At 37.7% G+C, this 18,988-nt stretch overlaps 1 protein-coding gene across 1 annotated transcript in view; it reads left to right on the top strand.

Moving 5' to 3' along the window:
• LOC126263057 (Down syndrome cell adhesion molecule-like protein Dscam2) overlaps positions 1-18,988 on the top strand; it is a 551,657-nt gene that overhangs the window by 454,072 nt on the left and 78,597 nt on the right. Inside the window, exons 25-27 of the mRNA XM_049960035.1 lie at positions 5,769-5,919; positions 6,453-6,629; positions 6,989-7,177. Coding sequence (XP_049815992.1) covers positions 5,769-5,919; positions 6,453-6,629; positions 6,989-7,177 — 517 coding nt within the window. The remainder of the gene's footprint in view (positions 1-5,768; positions 5,920-6,452; positions 6,630-6,988; positions 7,178-18,988) is intronic.

Raw genomic sequence — 18,988 nt, 5'->3', positions numbered from 1 at the left:
CCCAGTGCAAAGTTCCAAATGATTGGAAAGAAATGCAAGTGGCTCCTGTATAAGGGCAAACGAATGGACCCACAAAATTACAGACCAATATCCCTAAAGTCAGTTTGCTGCAGAATCTTTGAATGTGTTCTCAGTTTGAAAATAATAAATCTTCTTAAGACAAGTTTTTAGAAAGCATTGCTTGTTTGAAACTCAGATTGCCCTTTTCTCATGTGATATACTGTGTACTATGGATGAAGGCAACAAACAGATTCCATATTTCTAGATTTCCAGAAAGCATTTGACACCATGCCCCACTGCAGACTATTAACAAAGATACAAGCAAATGGAATAGGTTTCCAGATATATCAGTGGCTCGAATATTACTGAAGTAATAGAACCCAGCACATTGTCCTCAAGAGCAAGTGTTCATCAGAGACAAGGATATCGTCAGGAGTGCCCCAGAAATGTGTGACTGCTATTATTTACTGTAGAGGGTGTTTCAGGAGTGATGGTCAATATTCAGGCATAAGACAGGAATGATCATTTGAAAGAAAAAAATCAAGTAAACATGGGCTCTAAAATGTATACCTTAAGAGCTAATGAACAATTCTTAATCTTCACTACTGTAGCAAATACCTTCTACTGCAAGCTTTTTGCTTTCCATATTTTTGGAAGTAGTAGTATGGACCAAAACAAGAAAAAAGTGCCATTAACATATGCTCTAAAATGCATACCTTAAGAACTATGAGCACTTGTTCATCTTCACTACTCTGGAACACAATTCTTCTAATAACAAGTGCTCATAACTTTTAAGGTATGCATTTTAGAGCACATGTTATTGGACATGTTTTCTTGCTTTGGTCCATACTACCACTTCCCAAAATATGGAGAGAAATAGCTTGCATTAGAAGAGATTTGTTTCACAGTATTGAAGATCAAGAGTAGCTCATAGCTCTTAAAGTATGCATTTTAGAACCCATGTTTACTTGACTTTATTGTTTCGAATGATCATTCTTTTCATATCCCTGAATATTGACCTCCCCCCATGAACCATGGACCTTGCCGTTGGTGGGGAGGCTTGCGTGCCTCATCGATACAGATAGCCGTACCGTAGGTACAACCATAACGGAGGGGTATCTGTTGAGAGGCCAGACAAACGTGTGGTTCCTGAAGAGGGGCAGCAGCCTTTTCAGTAGCTGCAAGGGCAACAGTCTGGATGATTGACTGATCTGGCCTTGTAACAATAACCAAAACGGCCTTGCTGTGCTGGTACTGCGAACGGCTGAAAGCAAGGGGAAACTACGGCCGTAATTTTTCCCGAGGGCATGCAGCTTTACTGTATGATTAAATGATGATGGCGTCCTCTTGGGTAAAATATTCCGGAGGTAAAATAGTCCCCCATTCGGATCTCCGGGCGGGGACTACTCAAGAGGATGTCGTTATCAGGAGAAAGAAAACTGGCGTTCTACGGATCGGAGCGTGGAATGTCAGGTCCCTTAATCGGGCAGTTAGGTTAGAAAATTTGAAAAGGGAAATGGATAGGTTAAAGTTAGATATAGTGGGAATTAGTGAAGTTCGGTGGCAGGAGGAACAAGACTTCTGGTCAGGTGACTACAGGGTTATAAACACAAAGTCAAATAGGGGTAATGCAGGAGTAGGTTTAATAATGAATAGGAAAATAGGAACGCGGGTAAGCTACTACAAACAGCTTAGTGAACGCATTATTGTGGCCAAGATAGATACGAAGCCCACACCTACTACAGTAGTACAAGTTTATATGCCAACTAGCTCTGCAGATGACGAAGAAATTGAAGAAATGTATGATGAAATAAAAGAAATTATTCAGATTGTGAAGGGAGATGAAAATTTAATAGTTATGGGTGACTAGAATTCCAGTGTAGGAAAAGGGAGAGAAGGAAACATAGTAGGTGAATATGGATTGGGGCTAAGAAATGAAAGAGGAAGCCGCCTGGTAGAATTTTGCACAGAGCACAATTTAATCATAGCTAACACTTGGTTTAAGAATCATGATAGAAGGTTGTATACATGGAAGAACCCTGGAGATACTAAAAGGTATCAGATTGATTATATAATGGTAAGACAGAGATTTAGGAACCAGGTTTTAAATTGTAAGACATTTCCAGGGGCAGATGTGGACTCTGACCACAATCTATTGGTTATGACCTGTAGATTAAAACTGAAGAAACTGCAAAAAGGTGGAAATTTAAGGAGATGGGACCTGGATAAACTGAAAGAACCAGAGGTTGTACAGAGTTTCAGGGAGAGCATAAGGGAACAATTGACAGGAATGGGGGAAAGAAATACAGTAGAAGAAGAATGGGTAGCTTTGAGGGATGAAGTAGTGAAGGCAGCAGAGTATCAAGTAGGTAAAAAGACGAGGGCTAGTAGAAATCCTTGGGTAACAGAAGAAATATTGAATTTAATTGATGAAAGGAGAAAATATAAAAATGCAGTAAATGAAGCAGGCAAAAAGGAATACAAACGTCTCAAAAATGAGATCGACAGGAAGTGCAAAATGGCTAAGCAGGGATGGCTAGAGGAAAAATGTAAGGATGTAGAGGCTTATCTTACTAGAGGTAAGATAGATACTGCCTACAGGAAAATTAAAGAGACCTTTGGAGATAAGAGAACCACTTGTATGAACATCAAGAGCTCAGATGGAAATCCAGTTCTAAGCAAAGAAGGGAAAGCAGAAAGGTGGAAGGAGTATATAGAGGGTCTATACAAGGGCGATGTACTTGAGGACAATATTATGGAAATGGAAGAGGATGTAGATGAAGATGAAATGGGAGATACGATACTGCGTGAAGAGTTTGACAGAGCACTGAAAGACCTGAGTCGAAACAAGGCCCCCGGAGTAGACAACATTCCATTGGAACTACTGACGGCCTTGGGAGAGCCAGTCCTGACAAAACTCTACCATCTGGTGAGCAAGATGTATGAAACAGGCGAAATACCCTCAGACTTCAAGAAGAATATAATAATTCCAATCCCAAAGAAAGCAGGTGTTGACAGATGTGAAAATTACCGAACAATCAGTTTAATAAGCCACAGCTGCAAAATACTAACACGAATTCTTTACAGACGAATGGAAAAACTAGTAGAAGCCGACCTCGGGGAAGATCAGTTTGGATTCCGTAGAAATACTGGGACACGTGAGGCAATACTGACCTTACGACTTATCTTAGAAGAAAGATTAAGGAAAGGCAAACCTACGTTTCTAGCATTTGTAGACTTAGAGAAAGCTTTTGACAATGTTGACTGGAATACTCTCTTTCAAATTCTAAAGGTGGCAGGGGTAAAATACAGGGAGCGAAAGGCTATTTACAATTTGTACAGAAACCAGATGGCAGTTATAAGAGTCGAGGGACATGAAAGGGAAGCAGTGGTTGGGAAGGGAGTAAGACAGGGTTGTAGCCTCTCCCCGATGTTATTCAATCTGTATATTGAGCAAGCAGTAAAGGAAACAAAAGAAAAATTCGGAGTAGGTATAAAAATCCATGGAGAAGAAATAAAAACTTTGAGGTTCGCCGATGACATTGTAATTCTGTCAGAGACAGCAAAGGACTTGGAAGAGCAGTTGAATGGAATGGATGGTGTCTTGAAGGGAGGATATAAGATGAACATCAACAAAAGCAAAACGAGGATAATGGAATGTAGTCGAATTAAGTCGGGTGATGTTGAGGGTATTAGATTAGGAAATGAGACACTTAAAGTAGTAAAGGAGTTTTGCTATTTGGGGAGCAAAATAACTGATGATGGTCGAAGTAGAGAGGATATAAAATGTAGACTGGCAATGGCAAGGAAAGCGTTTCTGAAGAAGAGAAATTTGTTAACATCGAGTATAGATTTAAGTGTCAGGAAGTCTTTTCTGAAAGTATTTGTATGGAGTGTAGCCATGTATGGAAGTGAAACATGGACGATAAATAGTTTGGACAAGAAGAGAATAGAAGCTTTCGAAATGTGGTGCTACAGAAGAATGCTGAAGATTAGATGGGTAGATCACATAACTAATGAGGAGGTACTGAATAGGATTGGGGAGAAGAGGAGTTTGTGGCACAACTTGACCAGAAGAAGGGATCGGTTGGTAGGACATGTTCTGAGGCATCAAGGGATCACCAATTTAGTATTGGAGGGCAGCGTGGAGGGTAAAAATCGTAGGGGGAGACCAAGAGATGCATACACTAAGCAGATTCAGAAGGATGTAGGTTGCAGTAGGTACTGGGAGATGAAGAAGCTTGCACAGGATAGAGTAGCATGGAGAGCTGCATCAAACCAGTCTCAGGACTGAAGACCACAACAACAACAACAACTTTTGAAACACCCTGTATAAATAAATAGTCTGGCAGACAGGGTGAGCAGCAAGGTGCACGTGTTTGCTCATGGTGTTGTGGTGTACCAAAGGTGTCAAAGTTGAGTGACTGTAGGAGGATACAAGATGACTTAGACAACATTTCTACTTGGTGCGATGAATGAGTGCAAGCTTTAAATGTAGAAAAATGTCAGTAAATGCAGATGAGTAGGAAAAACAAACCCATAATGTTTGGATGCAGCATTAGTACTGTCCTGCTTGACACAGTCAAGTCAATTAAATATCTGGGCATAACATTGCACACTGAATGAAATGGAATGATCATATCAAGATTGTAATAGGGAAGGTGAATGATCGGCTTCAGTTTATTGGGAGAATTTTGTGAAAGTTCTTTCTATCTGTAAAGGAGACCACATATACGATGCTCGTGTGACCTATTCTTGAGTACTGCTTGAGTGTTTGGGATCCATACCAGACTGGAATAAAGGAAAATATCGAAGTAATTCGGAGGTGGGCTGCTATATTTTTTACCAATAGGTCTGAACAATATGCAAGTGTTAAGGAGATGCTTCAGGGACTCAAATGGGAATGCCTGGAGGGAAGGTGAAGTTATTTTTGAGGCTAGCATTTGAAGCTGACTAGAAAATGATTGTACTCCTGCTCAAGATCATGAAGTTAAGATATGAGAAGTTAGGGCTCATGCAGAGGTCTTTTCCCTTCACTCTTTTTGTAAGTGATATTTTGCCTCTTTATAATTTTACTGTTTTTCCTAAGTGAATTTCACTTTTGATACAATTAAATCCTGTGTAGTTGTTATAGTTTGTATTGTTGGTAAAATGACACAGTTTTACTGTCAGAAATACATAAGATATTTTCTTTCACTGTGACTTAATTTTATTCAGCTGTTTGATTCAGTGTTTGGAGCAAATATTTTTCTTTCCACATGTAACAATTGCCACTTATTTTCCATTTTCATTCACTCCTGTCCTTTTTCCCTTCCTGACAAAGAAACTTTTTGAAAATTCAAAAAGCTAGAGTTTTGCAAATGTCTCCCCCCTCCCAACACTTTTTCTGCAAATTACATGTGGCCAGTCACAAATTCCCTTCCTGCACCAACCTCTTCATATCAGAGTAGCACAACTTTTCCGAGTGCCCAATGCACCCAGTGTCCTCAATATTTGTTGGATATATTTCACTCCTTGTCTTGCCTGTGCAGCTTTTAACCTCTATAGGTCCGTCAAGTACCATGGAAGTTATTCCTATATATCTTAGCACACATCTTATCATCCTGTCCCTTCTTGTCAATGTTTTCTGCAAATTCATTTCTTTGCCAATTCTGTGCAGAGTCTCCTCATTTTTTTATCTTATGCCTTAACCAGAGTTAAAAACATTGTATGTATGTAGTTATTGAGAACCATTTTAATAATACTGATGCATTGTCAATTCTGTACAGCCTATGAAATTTCAAGTGGGAGCTACTACATTTGTCCATGAAGTTCGGGGGCTAAAGGAGCTGGAGCAGTTTGAATTCTGGGTGACTGCCTCTACTTCTGTAGGAGAGGGAGAAAGTCCAAAGCCAGTTACTCAGGCTCCAAATTCTAGAGGTAAAATAATGACTATTGTTCACTTTCTAAATTTTTCCAGTCCCCCTAGTGCATGAGTAACAAATTCGGAACATAAAGCAACAGATCAGTAGACCATTTACTCCTCAATATAAAACAGAAGAAATTTGGAGCTATATTTTTCAAATTTCAATGGGCATTAAAAAAATTCTTTTTATTTATTATATAATTCAGCTCAAGGAAAATCCATCTGACTAAAACAGTACCAATTTTGTTAGCATTTCTTGATACTAAATTTGGAAAATGTTATAGGATGTTGATACCAAGTAGTGAAGACATGAAACATTGAAAATTAAAGTTGTTCACAACAAATGATACTTACAAACAAACATACATTTGGGTTTAGCGTAAAGTAACTTATCTCCACTACAGGCATTCTTCTGGCCATTTAGATAGAACTAGAAACCACAGAAATTTTTCTAAAGAGGAAGGAATAAGAAGCTTAAGTAAATGGTTTATTGCCATACCTTGAAGCCTTTGTCACCACACATTGCTGATGTTTCCTTCTCTTACAGCTCCAGCCCGTATTGCGTCCTTTTCCCAGGTGTTATATATTCCACTGAAGATGAATGCTGTTCTGCACTGCATTGCTGTTGGAAATCCTACTCCAAGCATCCGTTGGCTTTATAAGAAGAAAACCATGAAATCTAGTCCAGGATTTACTATATTACAGGACTCACTCAAAATTGCGAGTAAGTATTCTGCTTTGCTTATAGTTTTCTAATTTTTGTGCGGGCTCTGCTCTGATTAAAATGTGAAATTACAAATAAAGACAATGAATGTGCATAAAATTTTATTAATCTCCACAGTAACATTATACTACAAACATCACTACATTTAGTGTGTGTTTTTTTTCCATGTATGACATAAAAATCTGTTTTCAGCACAGTGCAAAAATTTGTTCAGCTTGATACACATATGAAAATAACAGTTTGTAATTGCATTTACTAGTATTTTTTTTAATATTCTAGGATAGATCATTGTTACCAGGAACAACACTTGTATAAAATATCTAATTTGTGATAATATAAGACTCCTTTTGTCTGTCCAGAGCTGGAAAAGAGAAATGAAGGAAACTACTCATGTGTAGCAAAGAACTTGTTTGGTGAGGATCAAATTATGTATCAGATTATTGTGCTGCTACCTCCTGAATCTCCAATACTTGAAGTTGTTGACTCAGATCATAATAGTTTTGAAATGAAGTGGATGATACCAAAAGACGGAGGCACTACTCTTCAAGGTATGTGCAACTTATTTCACAATGCATTGTGGGACAATCATAATGCATGAATTTTCTGAGTGCAACAAACAAACTAACTAACTCTCTCTCTCTCTCTCTCTCTCTCTCTCTCTCTCTCTCTCTCTCTCTCTCTCTCTCTCTCTCTCTCTCTCTGAGAGGGAGAGAGCACTTGTTGTGCCCTTCAGTCGAGAGATGGGTTTGATGCAGCTGTCCATGCCAGTCAGTGTTATATAAGTCTGTTCATTTCTGTGTAATTGCTGTGGCCTACATCTGTCTGAACCTGCTTATTATAGTTAAGCCTTGATCTCCCTCTACAATTTTAATCTACACACTATCCCTCATTACCAAATTATGTATTCCTTGATTCCTCCGGATATGTACTGTTTACTAAACCCTGCTTCGAGCCAGTTTGTGCCAGAAAGCACTTCTCTTCCCAAGTCAACAAATGTTTTTTCATTAGTTAAAAGTAACTCTGTCTACCCAACTAATCTTCAAGATTCTTCTGTGACACCACATTTCAAAAGCTTCTCTTCTCCTATTTTCTGTACTGTTTATCACCCATGTTCCACTTCCATAGGAAGTTGTACTCCATATAAGTACTTTAGAAAAGACTAAAATCTAAACTGATGTTTGATGCTAACTAATTCCTCTTTTACATAAACACATTTCTTGTTATTACAAGTGTGCATTTTGCACCTTCTTTACTTTGGCCATCAGCCCTTATTATGCTGCCCAGATAGCAAAACATATGTGCTACTTTTAGTGGCTCATTTTCTAATTAAATTCCCTCAATGTTGGCCTCTTTTTACTTTTTTTGATGTTCATCGTGTAACCTTTTTCCAAGTCCTATCCTCTGAATTCAACTTGTCTTCCACGTTTTTTGCTGCTTCTGACAGAATGAGAATGTGATTAAAAAACCTTAGAATTTTAATTTCTTCAACCTTAATTTTAATTTGCTTTCCAAACTTCTCCTTAGTTTCCTTTATTGATTGCTCAAAGTACAGACTGAAGACATTGTGAAGATAGGGCTACAAATGTGTCTGACTTATTTTTTAAATTACTGGTTCCTTTCATGTCCTTCAATCCTAATAGCTGCATTCTGGTTTTCTGTACAAATCATAAATAGCCTTAAGTTCCTTGATTTTTACCCCTGATTACTTCAGAAATATGTAGAGTGTTTCCCGATAAACATTGTCAAAGAAGTTTCCTAAAACTACAGATCCTATATATGCATTAGAAATTTTGTTATGATTGTGCAGTTACTGCTTTCATATAACTAGAAGTATCATGTATGTATCATTCTTCCTATCACTTTGGATTTTACAAGATCTTATGGTACTGACTTTTAGGCTCTTGTTACTAAAATATTTAATCACTTCTGATGTCCTATTTGTTAAAAATGTGTTATCTCCTTATCATCACCACCAAAAAACAGCAGAGAGATGTTCTGAGTATAAAGTAATCATATGGGTATTAGACGGTTGTACATGCAAGAAAAGGAAATGTACCAGTATCGATCACTGTGGGACACGCTGCATTACTATTTTAGTCAGAGTGAATGTTGAGGTTTCTCACCTAATTTTGATCATTTGTATTTGTGGATTGTTTACAGTAATCTTAATTAATTCTTGCACAAATTTCACTTGTTTTTAAGCAAAGCAAGCCAGTGAAAACACGATGTTTTTGTATGTGGAGGCTTTAACATTGGCTTCCTCACCCATAATAAAAATATGAGGATATTATTTAGTCTTGCAAAATCTTATTTATTTATTTATTTATTTATTACTTACTTGTCATTAGCCAACATTTGTTGAAATAGACAGTTTTGACATTACATTTGATAGTGAATCTAAAATTGGGAAACTATGTACATTCAGATTACATTACATGAGGATAAGAGTTATTCTCTACATTATAATTCCATAACATCATAGTTACTCTCTACTACATTCAAATTCCTTGACATCATAGTTACTCTCACTCTCTACTACATTCTAATTCCTTTACATCATAGATACACTTATCAGCTAACAATTTGTGCAGCTGCTTCTTGAAGGCATCACCTTGTAGGTCTTTCAGTGATTGTGGTAACTTGTTATATAATTTTAATCCTGTTTGCTGAAAGCTACTTTGGACCTTAGATAGCCTAGTAAAGTCCACATTAAGATTGTTTTTATATCTGGTATCATGTGAATGACCATCTGTTCTGGACAGTAAGGTATGTATTTGTTTTTTTATGGAAAGAAGACACGTTTTTATATACAGAGAAGGTAATGTTAAGATGTTAAGTTCCTTAAAGTGCTTTCGACATGATTCTTAGCTTTTAATACCTGTAATTGCTCTAATTGCTTTCTTCTGCCACATGAAAACTGTCTGAGCACCAGTTGAGTTGCCCCATAATTTTATTCCGTACTGTAAGTGAGATTCAAAGAAGGCATAATAAGAAGATAAAAGTTGTTTTCTGCTAACTAATGTTTTTAGTTTCCTTAACAAAAAGACTACCCTAGAAAGTCTGGTACATAACAGTTCCGTGTGGGTGTTCCATGTTAATTTCGGGTCCAGGTGGATTCCTAGAAGTCTTACAGAGTCAGACTCATTTAATTTTTCCTGTAGATTGTGCAAGAAGAAATACATAGTTTCCGTCTTGCTACTGTTGAGTATCAGCTTGTTACTGTGGAGCCATATGGCAGACTTCAGTGATCTCCAGACTTTCATGCTAAATGTCAGTGTAAACAAAGTTACATCAGACCCCATCCCACCTAAAACTTTATGAAGGTACTACACCCAGACTAACTCAAACAAACTAAATTGCCTCCTAAATAAAGAAAAGTGGGCAAAGATATAGGCAATCAATGATGTCAACTAAAATTTCTTGGTACAATGGCCCATCATTTTTAATTTGTAATTAACCATTTATATAAGAATGTAAAATGACCATATACACCATACTGTTAATAATAGTAGTAGTAGTAGTAGTAGTAGTAGTAGTAATATTAATAATAATAACAATAACAATAACAATCATCATCATCCCACTGAAGAGGCACTTCAAAAAAAGAAAAAGAAAAGTGAGGGTTACAAGAATGTGGTTACATTAGCTATATAAACCTCCTGCATACTCCCTAAGTTACATAAACAAAACTAATGAAACTTGCAACTACTCAAATACTATAAAAACAACATATATATCCTACAAAGAATGATAAGACAAGCTAAAAGGGTATACAATGATGAGTGCATTGACAAATCTAATGACAAAGTAAAATCAAGGAGGAATACAAGCACAAAATAAACTGGTATAGACATGTGTATTCAAATACAGAGATATGTAAACAGGCAGAACATGGCACTGCAGTTGGCAGTTGCTATGTAAGACAACAACTGTCTGGCGCAGTTGTTAGATTTATTACTGCTGCTACAATGGCACGTTATCAAGATTAAAGTGAGTCTGAATGTGGTGTTATAGTTGGCGCAAGAGTGATGGGACACAGTATCTCTGAGGCAGCGATGAAGTGGGGATTTTCCCGTATGACCATTTCACGAGTGTAGTGAGTATCAGGAATCTGGTAAAACATCAAATCTCCTACATCGCTGCGGCCATAAAAAGATCCTGCGAGAATGGGAACAATGACTGCACAGAATTGTTCAATGTTACAGAAGTGCAACCCTTCCACAAATTTCTGCAAATTTCAATGCTGGGCCATCAACAAGTGTGAGCGTGCGAACCATTCAAGGAAACATCATCGATATGGGCTTTCGGAGCTGAAGGCCCACTCATGTACCCTTAATGACTGCACAACACACAGCTTTATGTCTCACCTGAGCCTGTCAACAATGACATTGGACTGTTGATGACTGGAAACATGTTGCCTGGTCAGATGAGTTTCATTTCAAATTGTATTGAGTGGATGAATGTGTACATTTCTGGAGACAGCCTCATGAATCCATGGACCATGCATATCATCAGGGGACTGTTCAAGCTGGTGGAGGCTCTGAATGGTGTGGGGGTGTGTGCAGTTGGAGTGATATGGGACCCCTAATACATCTAGATACAACTGTGACAGGTGATACATATTTAGCATCCTTTCTGATCCCGGCATTCATTCATGTCCATTGTGCATTCCGACGGACTTGCACAATTCCAGCAGGACATGTGACACCCCACATGACCATAATTGCTGCAGAGTAGCTCCAGGCACACTCTTCTGAGTTTAAACACTTCTGCTGGCCACCAAACTCTCCAGATATGAATATTATTGAGCATATCTGGGATGCCTTGCAACATACTGTGCTCCAACCCCTGATACTCTTACGAATTTATGGGGAGCCCTGCAGGATTCATGGTGTCAATTCCATCCAGCACTACTTCAGACATTAGTCAGTTCCGTGCCATGTCATGTTGCGGCACTTCTGTGTGCTCGTGGGTGCCCTACTCAATATTAGGCAGGTCTACCAGTTTCTTTGCTTCTTCAGTGTATTATAAAAAGGAATAAAGGGGAAAACAAAGTAATGCACTGAAACATAGAAATTAAACAAAATAATGAGATGATAACTAGTTCTGAAGCTGTGGTAACCACTTTCAACAAACTCTTCACAAGTATCCTGAAGCTGTGCTGACTAACTGAGACAAACAATCATAGCAGATGAATTGGTTAAAAATGACCCAAACATAAAACATCAGCCAGTAAACCAGAAAACTCACATGTGAACAGAGTCAATATTCATTACTACAGTCACTAAATATGATGATGTAAAAGGCCTCAGAGGGTTAAAAAATTCTTATTCAGTTGGCATTGATGGAATTCTAGAAACTGTCATCCAGAATTATGCACACATTATTGCTGAACCACTAGATCATCTCCATGACTGTTGTTTCCAGGCAGATGCCTTCCTAGCCACTGAAAATCTCTAAAGTTAATTCCTATTTTCAAAAAAGGTGGTAATAAACACATGAAAAACTCTAGGCCTATCAGAATTTCATCCTGCTTCTCTATAGCATTTGAAAACATTATGTGCAACAAACTAATGAGCTTCATTGACAAAAAGGTATACACTGAGGTGACAAAAGTCATGGGGTACCTCCTTATATCATATCAGATGTTCTTTTCCCCAGCATGGTGCAGCTACTTGATGTAGCAAATACTCCACAAGTCCTTGAAAGTCCCCTGCAGAAATGCTGAGCCATGCTGCCTCTACAGCCATCCATAACTGCGAAAGTGTTTCTGGTGCAAGATTTTGTGCACAAATTGACCTCTTAATTATGTCTAGTACATGCTCAATGGGGTTCATATTGGGCAAATCATAGCAGCCAAATCATTCACTTAAACTGTCCAAAATGTTCTTCAAACCAGTCGCCAACAATTGTGGCCTGGTGACGTGGCACATTTTCATCCATAAAAATTCCATCATTGTTTGGAAACACAAAGTACACAAATGGCTGCAAATGGTCAATGATTGGTTCAGTTGGACCCGAGGATCCATTCCATTCCATGTAAACAAGGCCCATGTCATGGAGCCAGAATCAGTTTACACAGTGCCTTATTGACAACTGAGGTCCATGGCTTTGTGGGGTCTACACCACACTCAAACCCTACCATCAGCTATTAATACCAACTGAAAGCAGGACTCATCTGATCAGACCACTGTTTTCGAGTCATCTGGGGTCCAACTGTCATGGTCATGAGCCCCAGAGAGGTGTTGCAGGTGATGCTGTGCAGTTAGCAAAGGCATTCACATAGGTCGTCTGCTGCCATTGCCCATTAATGCCATATTCTGCGACACTGTCCTGACAGATACATTCAACATATATCCCAGACTGATTTCTGTGGTTATTTCATGCAGTGTTGCTTTTCTGTTAGTGCTGACAACTCTATGCAAATGCTGCTGCTCTTGGTCATTAGTCAAAGGCTATCGGCCACTGGATTGTCTGTGTTGAGAGGTAATTCCTGAAATTTGATATTCTCAGTACACTCTTGACACTGGATCTCAGAATATTGAATACCATATTCCCTCACAATTTCTGAAATAGAATGTTACATCCATCTAGCTCCAACTACCATTCTGCATTCAAAGTCTGTTAATTCCCATCATGTGGCCATAATCATGTTGGGAAGTTTTTCGCATGAATCACCCGAGCACAAGTGACAGTTTCACCAATGCACTTGCACTGTTATACCACGTGTTCGCAATACTGCCACCATTTGTATATGTGCTTATTGCTAACCCATGACTTTTTTCACCTCATTGTACTGAGTACTGTATACCTCAACATGGGTTTAGAAACAATGAATCTATAGAAACTACTGTAAATGACTGCATTAATATGATTCTAGACCAGCTACAGGCATATTTCTTCATATGTCAAAGGCTTCTGACACAGTGGATCACAAAATATTAGAGATAAAAATTGAACAGTATGGTATCAGAGGACTTACAAACAAATGGACCTCATTGTTTCTGAGTAATCGTACAGAGAAGATCAGTATGAAGTACCCTGACAAACAATTCAACTCAACAGCTGAAACCATCTCTCATAATAAAACGGTTAATGTAGGTGTGCCTAAGGGCTCAGAACTGGGAGCTCTGCTAGTCCTCCTGTATGTCAATGACTTGAGCCTGAATGTCAACACTCACAGAACAATTATTTTTGCAGATGACACAACTATACTCCTCAAAGGGAACAACATAGAGGCAGCACAGAAAGCTGTGAACTTTGGCTACTGAACATCTCACCAACTGGGCTGCAAACTACAAATTAACCGTCAACATTCAAAAAGACTGTTTCAGTGAAATACCACAAAACACAAGCCCCTCTCATCCACTTGTAATGGTAAATAACCAACCAATAAAAACTGACATTGAATTCAAATTCCTGGGCCTGTGCTTCATCTGACCAGCTGAAACTTAATAAGCATACTGAATAAAGAAATGTTAGAATAAGTAATGGCTGCACTGAGTGTGCTGCAAGCATCTACTAGCCAGAAAACAGTAATAACTGTGTAATGAGCATACACACAGGCTCACCTAAGATATGGTCTCATATTTTGGGGAATTCTCCAGCTGCCCTTAGCACTTTTAGAATCCTGAGCCATGAGGATCAAAATGGAAACAAAACTAAAGACTCTTGTAAAAGAAGCTGGAGATCTTAACACTGCCTTGCTCATACATTCTTGAAACTGTCAAATTCTTAAAAACCACATACTGCCAACCAAATGCAGGCTTAAGAAAAACAGTGAAATTCACAAACATAATACCAGAACAGTCTCATAACAGAAAACTTACTGGTTATGTTTAAGTGTACCCCTTGAAGTTTTCAGTGAAACGAGCCTTATATAAAACTGTTGCACTGTGGCACTGTGTTATAGGTAAACCATAATCCACCCCATTGTAAATATTAATATATTTTGTCTAACATCTGTATCACACAGTAATATTGGATTGCATGGAACATATAAACAAATAAGTAATGTCCAAGTTATGCATGTCTGATATTACATGATCTCAGATTTTTCAAGAATGATGCTTGGTCGACCAGATCAAATTCCTTTGTAAGATTTAAAAATATGCCCACAATATTCTTCCCTACATCTAGATAGCTATAGACATTATACAAAAATTCTTTGACAGTTCTGTGGTGGTGCAATCTTTTTGAAATCCGCTTTGTATTTCTGTGTGGAGATTACTTTTAGTGAAAAATGGGTCTAAGCTTTCCAGCATCACTGAATCAAGGATATTCCTAAATGTGGGACTCAGTGACATTGGCCTTCAGTTTGATGCTTTCTCCTTTGATCCCCCTTTATGTATTAGTCTCAGTGCTCCTTTTCAGACCGCTGGGGAACAACCCTTATCTGATGCTACAATTGGTGCAGTAGATTTAACCATAATGGATACATTTTTAATTACTGTATTAGAAAGACCTTCCAAACCAGTTGAGTGTAAGTGTTTTGCTTATATGTCATTATTTTTCTTCCTCAGATTCAAGCCCTTGCAGTGTACTAAGTTACAAATTGGACCTCTGTTAGGAATTAAGAATTATGTTGCCAGTTGGTGAGATAAAATGCTAGTTGAGAATGTTACAAATCGGTTTTTTTGCTTTTATAAGTTGACCTTAATGTCTCTTATTTGTTGTTTCCCTTTTTTGTATTTGTATGTGCTTTACAGTTTGTTAATGAGGCTCCAGGAGGCATGACTGATTGTGCCATAGCATCACTGTGGATTTATTTCCTGATGTTTGGGAGTTCTGAATTGTAACTTTGCTTGGCACTGCTATATTTTTATTTGAAAATACACTGACAGAAAAAATTGCTACACCAAATATAATTATCAGAGAATTATAAACTTTTTTGGAAATACATTTGTCTACAAACCATATTTAAGTGATCAACATAGCAAGATCACAGGTTAATGTAAGCATGAGATAAGTCATTGCAAATGTGAAATGCTGGTACATTAACAATCAATGTAATTGCCAGAATGTTGAATGCATGTATGCAAACGTGAATGCATTGTGTTGAACAGGTGCTGGGCGTCAGTTTGTGGGATGGAGTTCTATACCTGTTGCTCTTGATCAGTCAATACAGGGATAGTTAATGCTGTCTGTGAGTGACACTGTGGTTGTTGTCTGATGATGCCCCATATGTGCTCAATTGGAGACAGATCTGGTGATCAAGCTGGCCAAGGCAACATGTTGACACTCTGCAGATCGTGTTGGGTTACAACAGCAGTATGTAGGTGAGCATTATCCGTTGGAAAACACCCCTGGAATGCTGTACATGTGTGCCAACACAACAGGTTAAATCACCAGGCTGATTTACAAATTTTCAGTCAGGGTGCTTGGGATAATCAGGAGAGTGGTCTTGCTGTCATGCTAAGTTGCACCCTAGACCATAACTCCAGTTGTAGGTCTAGTGTGTCTATCACACAGACAAGTTGATAGCAGGCCCTCAGCTGGCTCCTCCTAACCAACACATTGCCATCACTGGCAGCACAACAGACATCCACCCTGTCCTCCAGTGAACTCTCACTTGACACCACTGAAGTTGTGAATGGTGCTGGTTTGGAGTCGGAGGAATGCATGCTACAGTGCATCTGGGTCAGAGCTGTCCTTGAAGTAACCGATTTTTAACAGTTCGTTGTGTCACTGTAGTGCCAACTGCTGCTCAGATTGCTAGTGCAGATGCTAATACGCCAGAGCGATATGCTGAACATGATGGTCTTCCCTCTCGATAATAACACATGGCTCTCCAGAGCCTGGTCTTCTTGCGATTACACATTCTCATGTCCACCGCTGTTAGCAATCATGTCAGTGGCTACATTCCTGTGAAAACTGCAGTATCACAGAAGGAACATCCAGTTTCTTATAGCTATTACACAATCTTGTTCAAACACAGTGAGGCGTTGATAACAGTAGCTATGTCACCTTAAAGGTATTCTTGACTCACACCAACACCCCATTTCCAGTCTCAAGATTCAAAGAAAACCTGATCTGCATCCTCATAGTGGTGCTGCTAGCATCACTCTTATGTGACTTGCGTGAAATTTGAATAGTTATCATCTTTCAGATTGTAATCTCCCCCTCCTTCCTAGTTGCAGCTATTATCCACAATAATCAAGGTCTTTTCTGAAGATGTAGGAGGAGTAAGATTACAATAAATGTTTTAGTTTACTTATCGTTTCTTGTAGAGTTGGCTCCAGTTCTTCTTGTCTAGAGATCTGATTCTTGAAGATGAAATTCTCACATTTTAGGACCTCCTGATTGAATGATCTAAATAATTTTGAGGATTCTTGTTGCAGAATATTTGTTTTTACATTAGTATATTTTGTCACATTTTAGTGTATCATACAGCCTTTTGAATTTTCACAATAACAAAGTCAAAATTACATTGTTCATCCAAAATAAAAAAATATTCCAATTACATCAGAGACATGCTTATTACTACTGTACTCTGCGGTAATAACCATATTCCAAAGGGTTTACAATTTTTCTTGACAAATGAATTTCTATCAATTTCAATTATTATTTCATAAATGAATTCAGAAATAAACATAATAAACAGTAATAGATTGCATAATGAATAATAGAAATTTTTAGTGTACCAAATAATTCGTAATTTCAAATGTTTCCAAAAAAAATAATTGTAACTGTACATTCAGAGCTAGTACTTATCGATTGTAACATCAAAAATTAAGTTATTCTTTTTCATAAATTTTAGCTTGAAATATAACATATTCTGTATAAAATTAAATGAAATTTTTCAGGAAAGCAGCTGAGATAATAGTGACTGACCTGTCCAAAATTCGAAAAATATTACTGGTATCAACAACTACTGTTGAGGAAAAGTAAGGCTAGAGGAGGATGTCCCTTTACAATATCCCCCTTACATAACACGGAAACAATGTGTTTACAGTATTTTGTGACCTATTATATGATTTGCCAATCTGTGTACAAAATTAAGCCAAAAGATAGAATACAGATTTATAGAAGTATCTGATACATAACATATTACAGAAAATGTAAGAAAAATATCTACTATACAAGTCATAATCTATAGATATATGAGGAAATGACGTTCAGATTTTCAGGTCTGTTGAACATCTGACTTGAGACAAATGATACAAAGTCAAAACTACATTACTACAACACCAAACTCTAGAAATAAGTGCAGAGGCAATGTAAATTATTACAATTACAAATTGGATGTTTACATCTTTAAAGCCACACCTTCAAAATCATGAAAAGAGAAAAAAAATTCAGAGCCTAAATCTACGACGAGTGAGACAACTCGAAAAACTCACAACGACAGGTACAGACCAGAAGAATATACTCAATCACAAGTAGGAGTATAGCATGAAATCAGTCAGCCACATAAACCAGAGTATGTAAGGATATGTTGATTCATGAAAAGAGAAAATAATGAAAAATATTAGGGCCTATTATGCTTAAGATGTGGGGATTGGCCCATGAATCCAAACCACACTGGACACACCAGCAGAAATGTTTCAACACAGTCGTGATGACCTGGTGTACCCAAAACAGAGTTAAGCATGAGTTTGCACAAAACTCAAGATCCAATGAGATGCAATAATGCAGCACTCAAAATAAATACAGGTAATCAGAGTCTCAAATAGCTTTGAAGGATGACATGATCATGTAACGTGAGGATCAAAATCAGTGTGTGAAATAAGAAATATATACATATGGTTATACAGTCTGTACTCGACTTATGATCACAATCATAAATGTGTTCCACACTATTTGCTAACTGTTCGTACAAACTAGCCTATGTACATAGAAGCATAGAAAATTCATTGACAACTAATTAAAAAGAAAATACATACTGAGTGTTGAGATAAAAAAATGCACTGAAAAATATATGACTACTAATCTAACACTGCCTAATTTGATCAAATTATGATAATTATTTACAACATGGTTCATAGAATGTACTCTTGAACTTTTTAAGTTTTCACTCTTCTGTGTTTAACATAATATATCATCAGTCAGAGAACACCAACCTTCCACAGTATTATTTAAAGTTACATAATGTATTGGGAAGTTAACTCCCTATTTGAAAAAACATACATTTATATGGAATAACACTTTCCATAGCAGTGACTATTTTCTAAACAAATAGTGCCACGAATTCTTCATGTAGGATAATTTCTTGGCTAATAATTTACAAATTTCAGTCACAAGACTGATGTAGCTGACAGATGCGTGAGTACATTACCCAGCACCTATGATCTCTTGTAAGTCGACTGGACCAACAAGGGTGCAGCCACACAGGAGTGTGGGACTGGATCCACCCACAT

Source organism: Schistocerca nitens, chromosome 1 (assembly GCF_023898315.1).
Source record: "Schistocerca nitens isolate TAMUIC-IGC-003100 chromosome 1, iqSchNite1.1, whole genome shotgun sequence".
Taxonomy (NCBI): Eukaryota; Metazoa; Arthropoda; class Insecta; order Orthoptera; family Acrididae; genus Schistocerca; species Schistocerca nitens.
The sequence above is the reverse complement of the archived record's forward strand: the minus strand, read 5'-3'. Positions and strand labels throughout refer to the sequence as shown.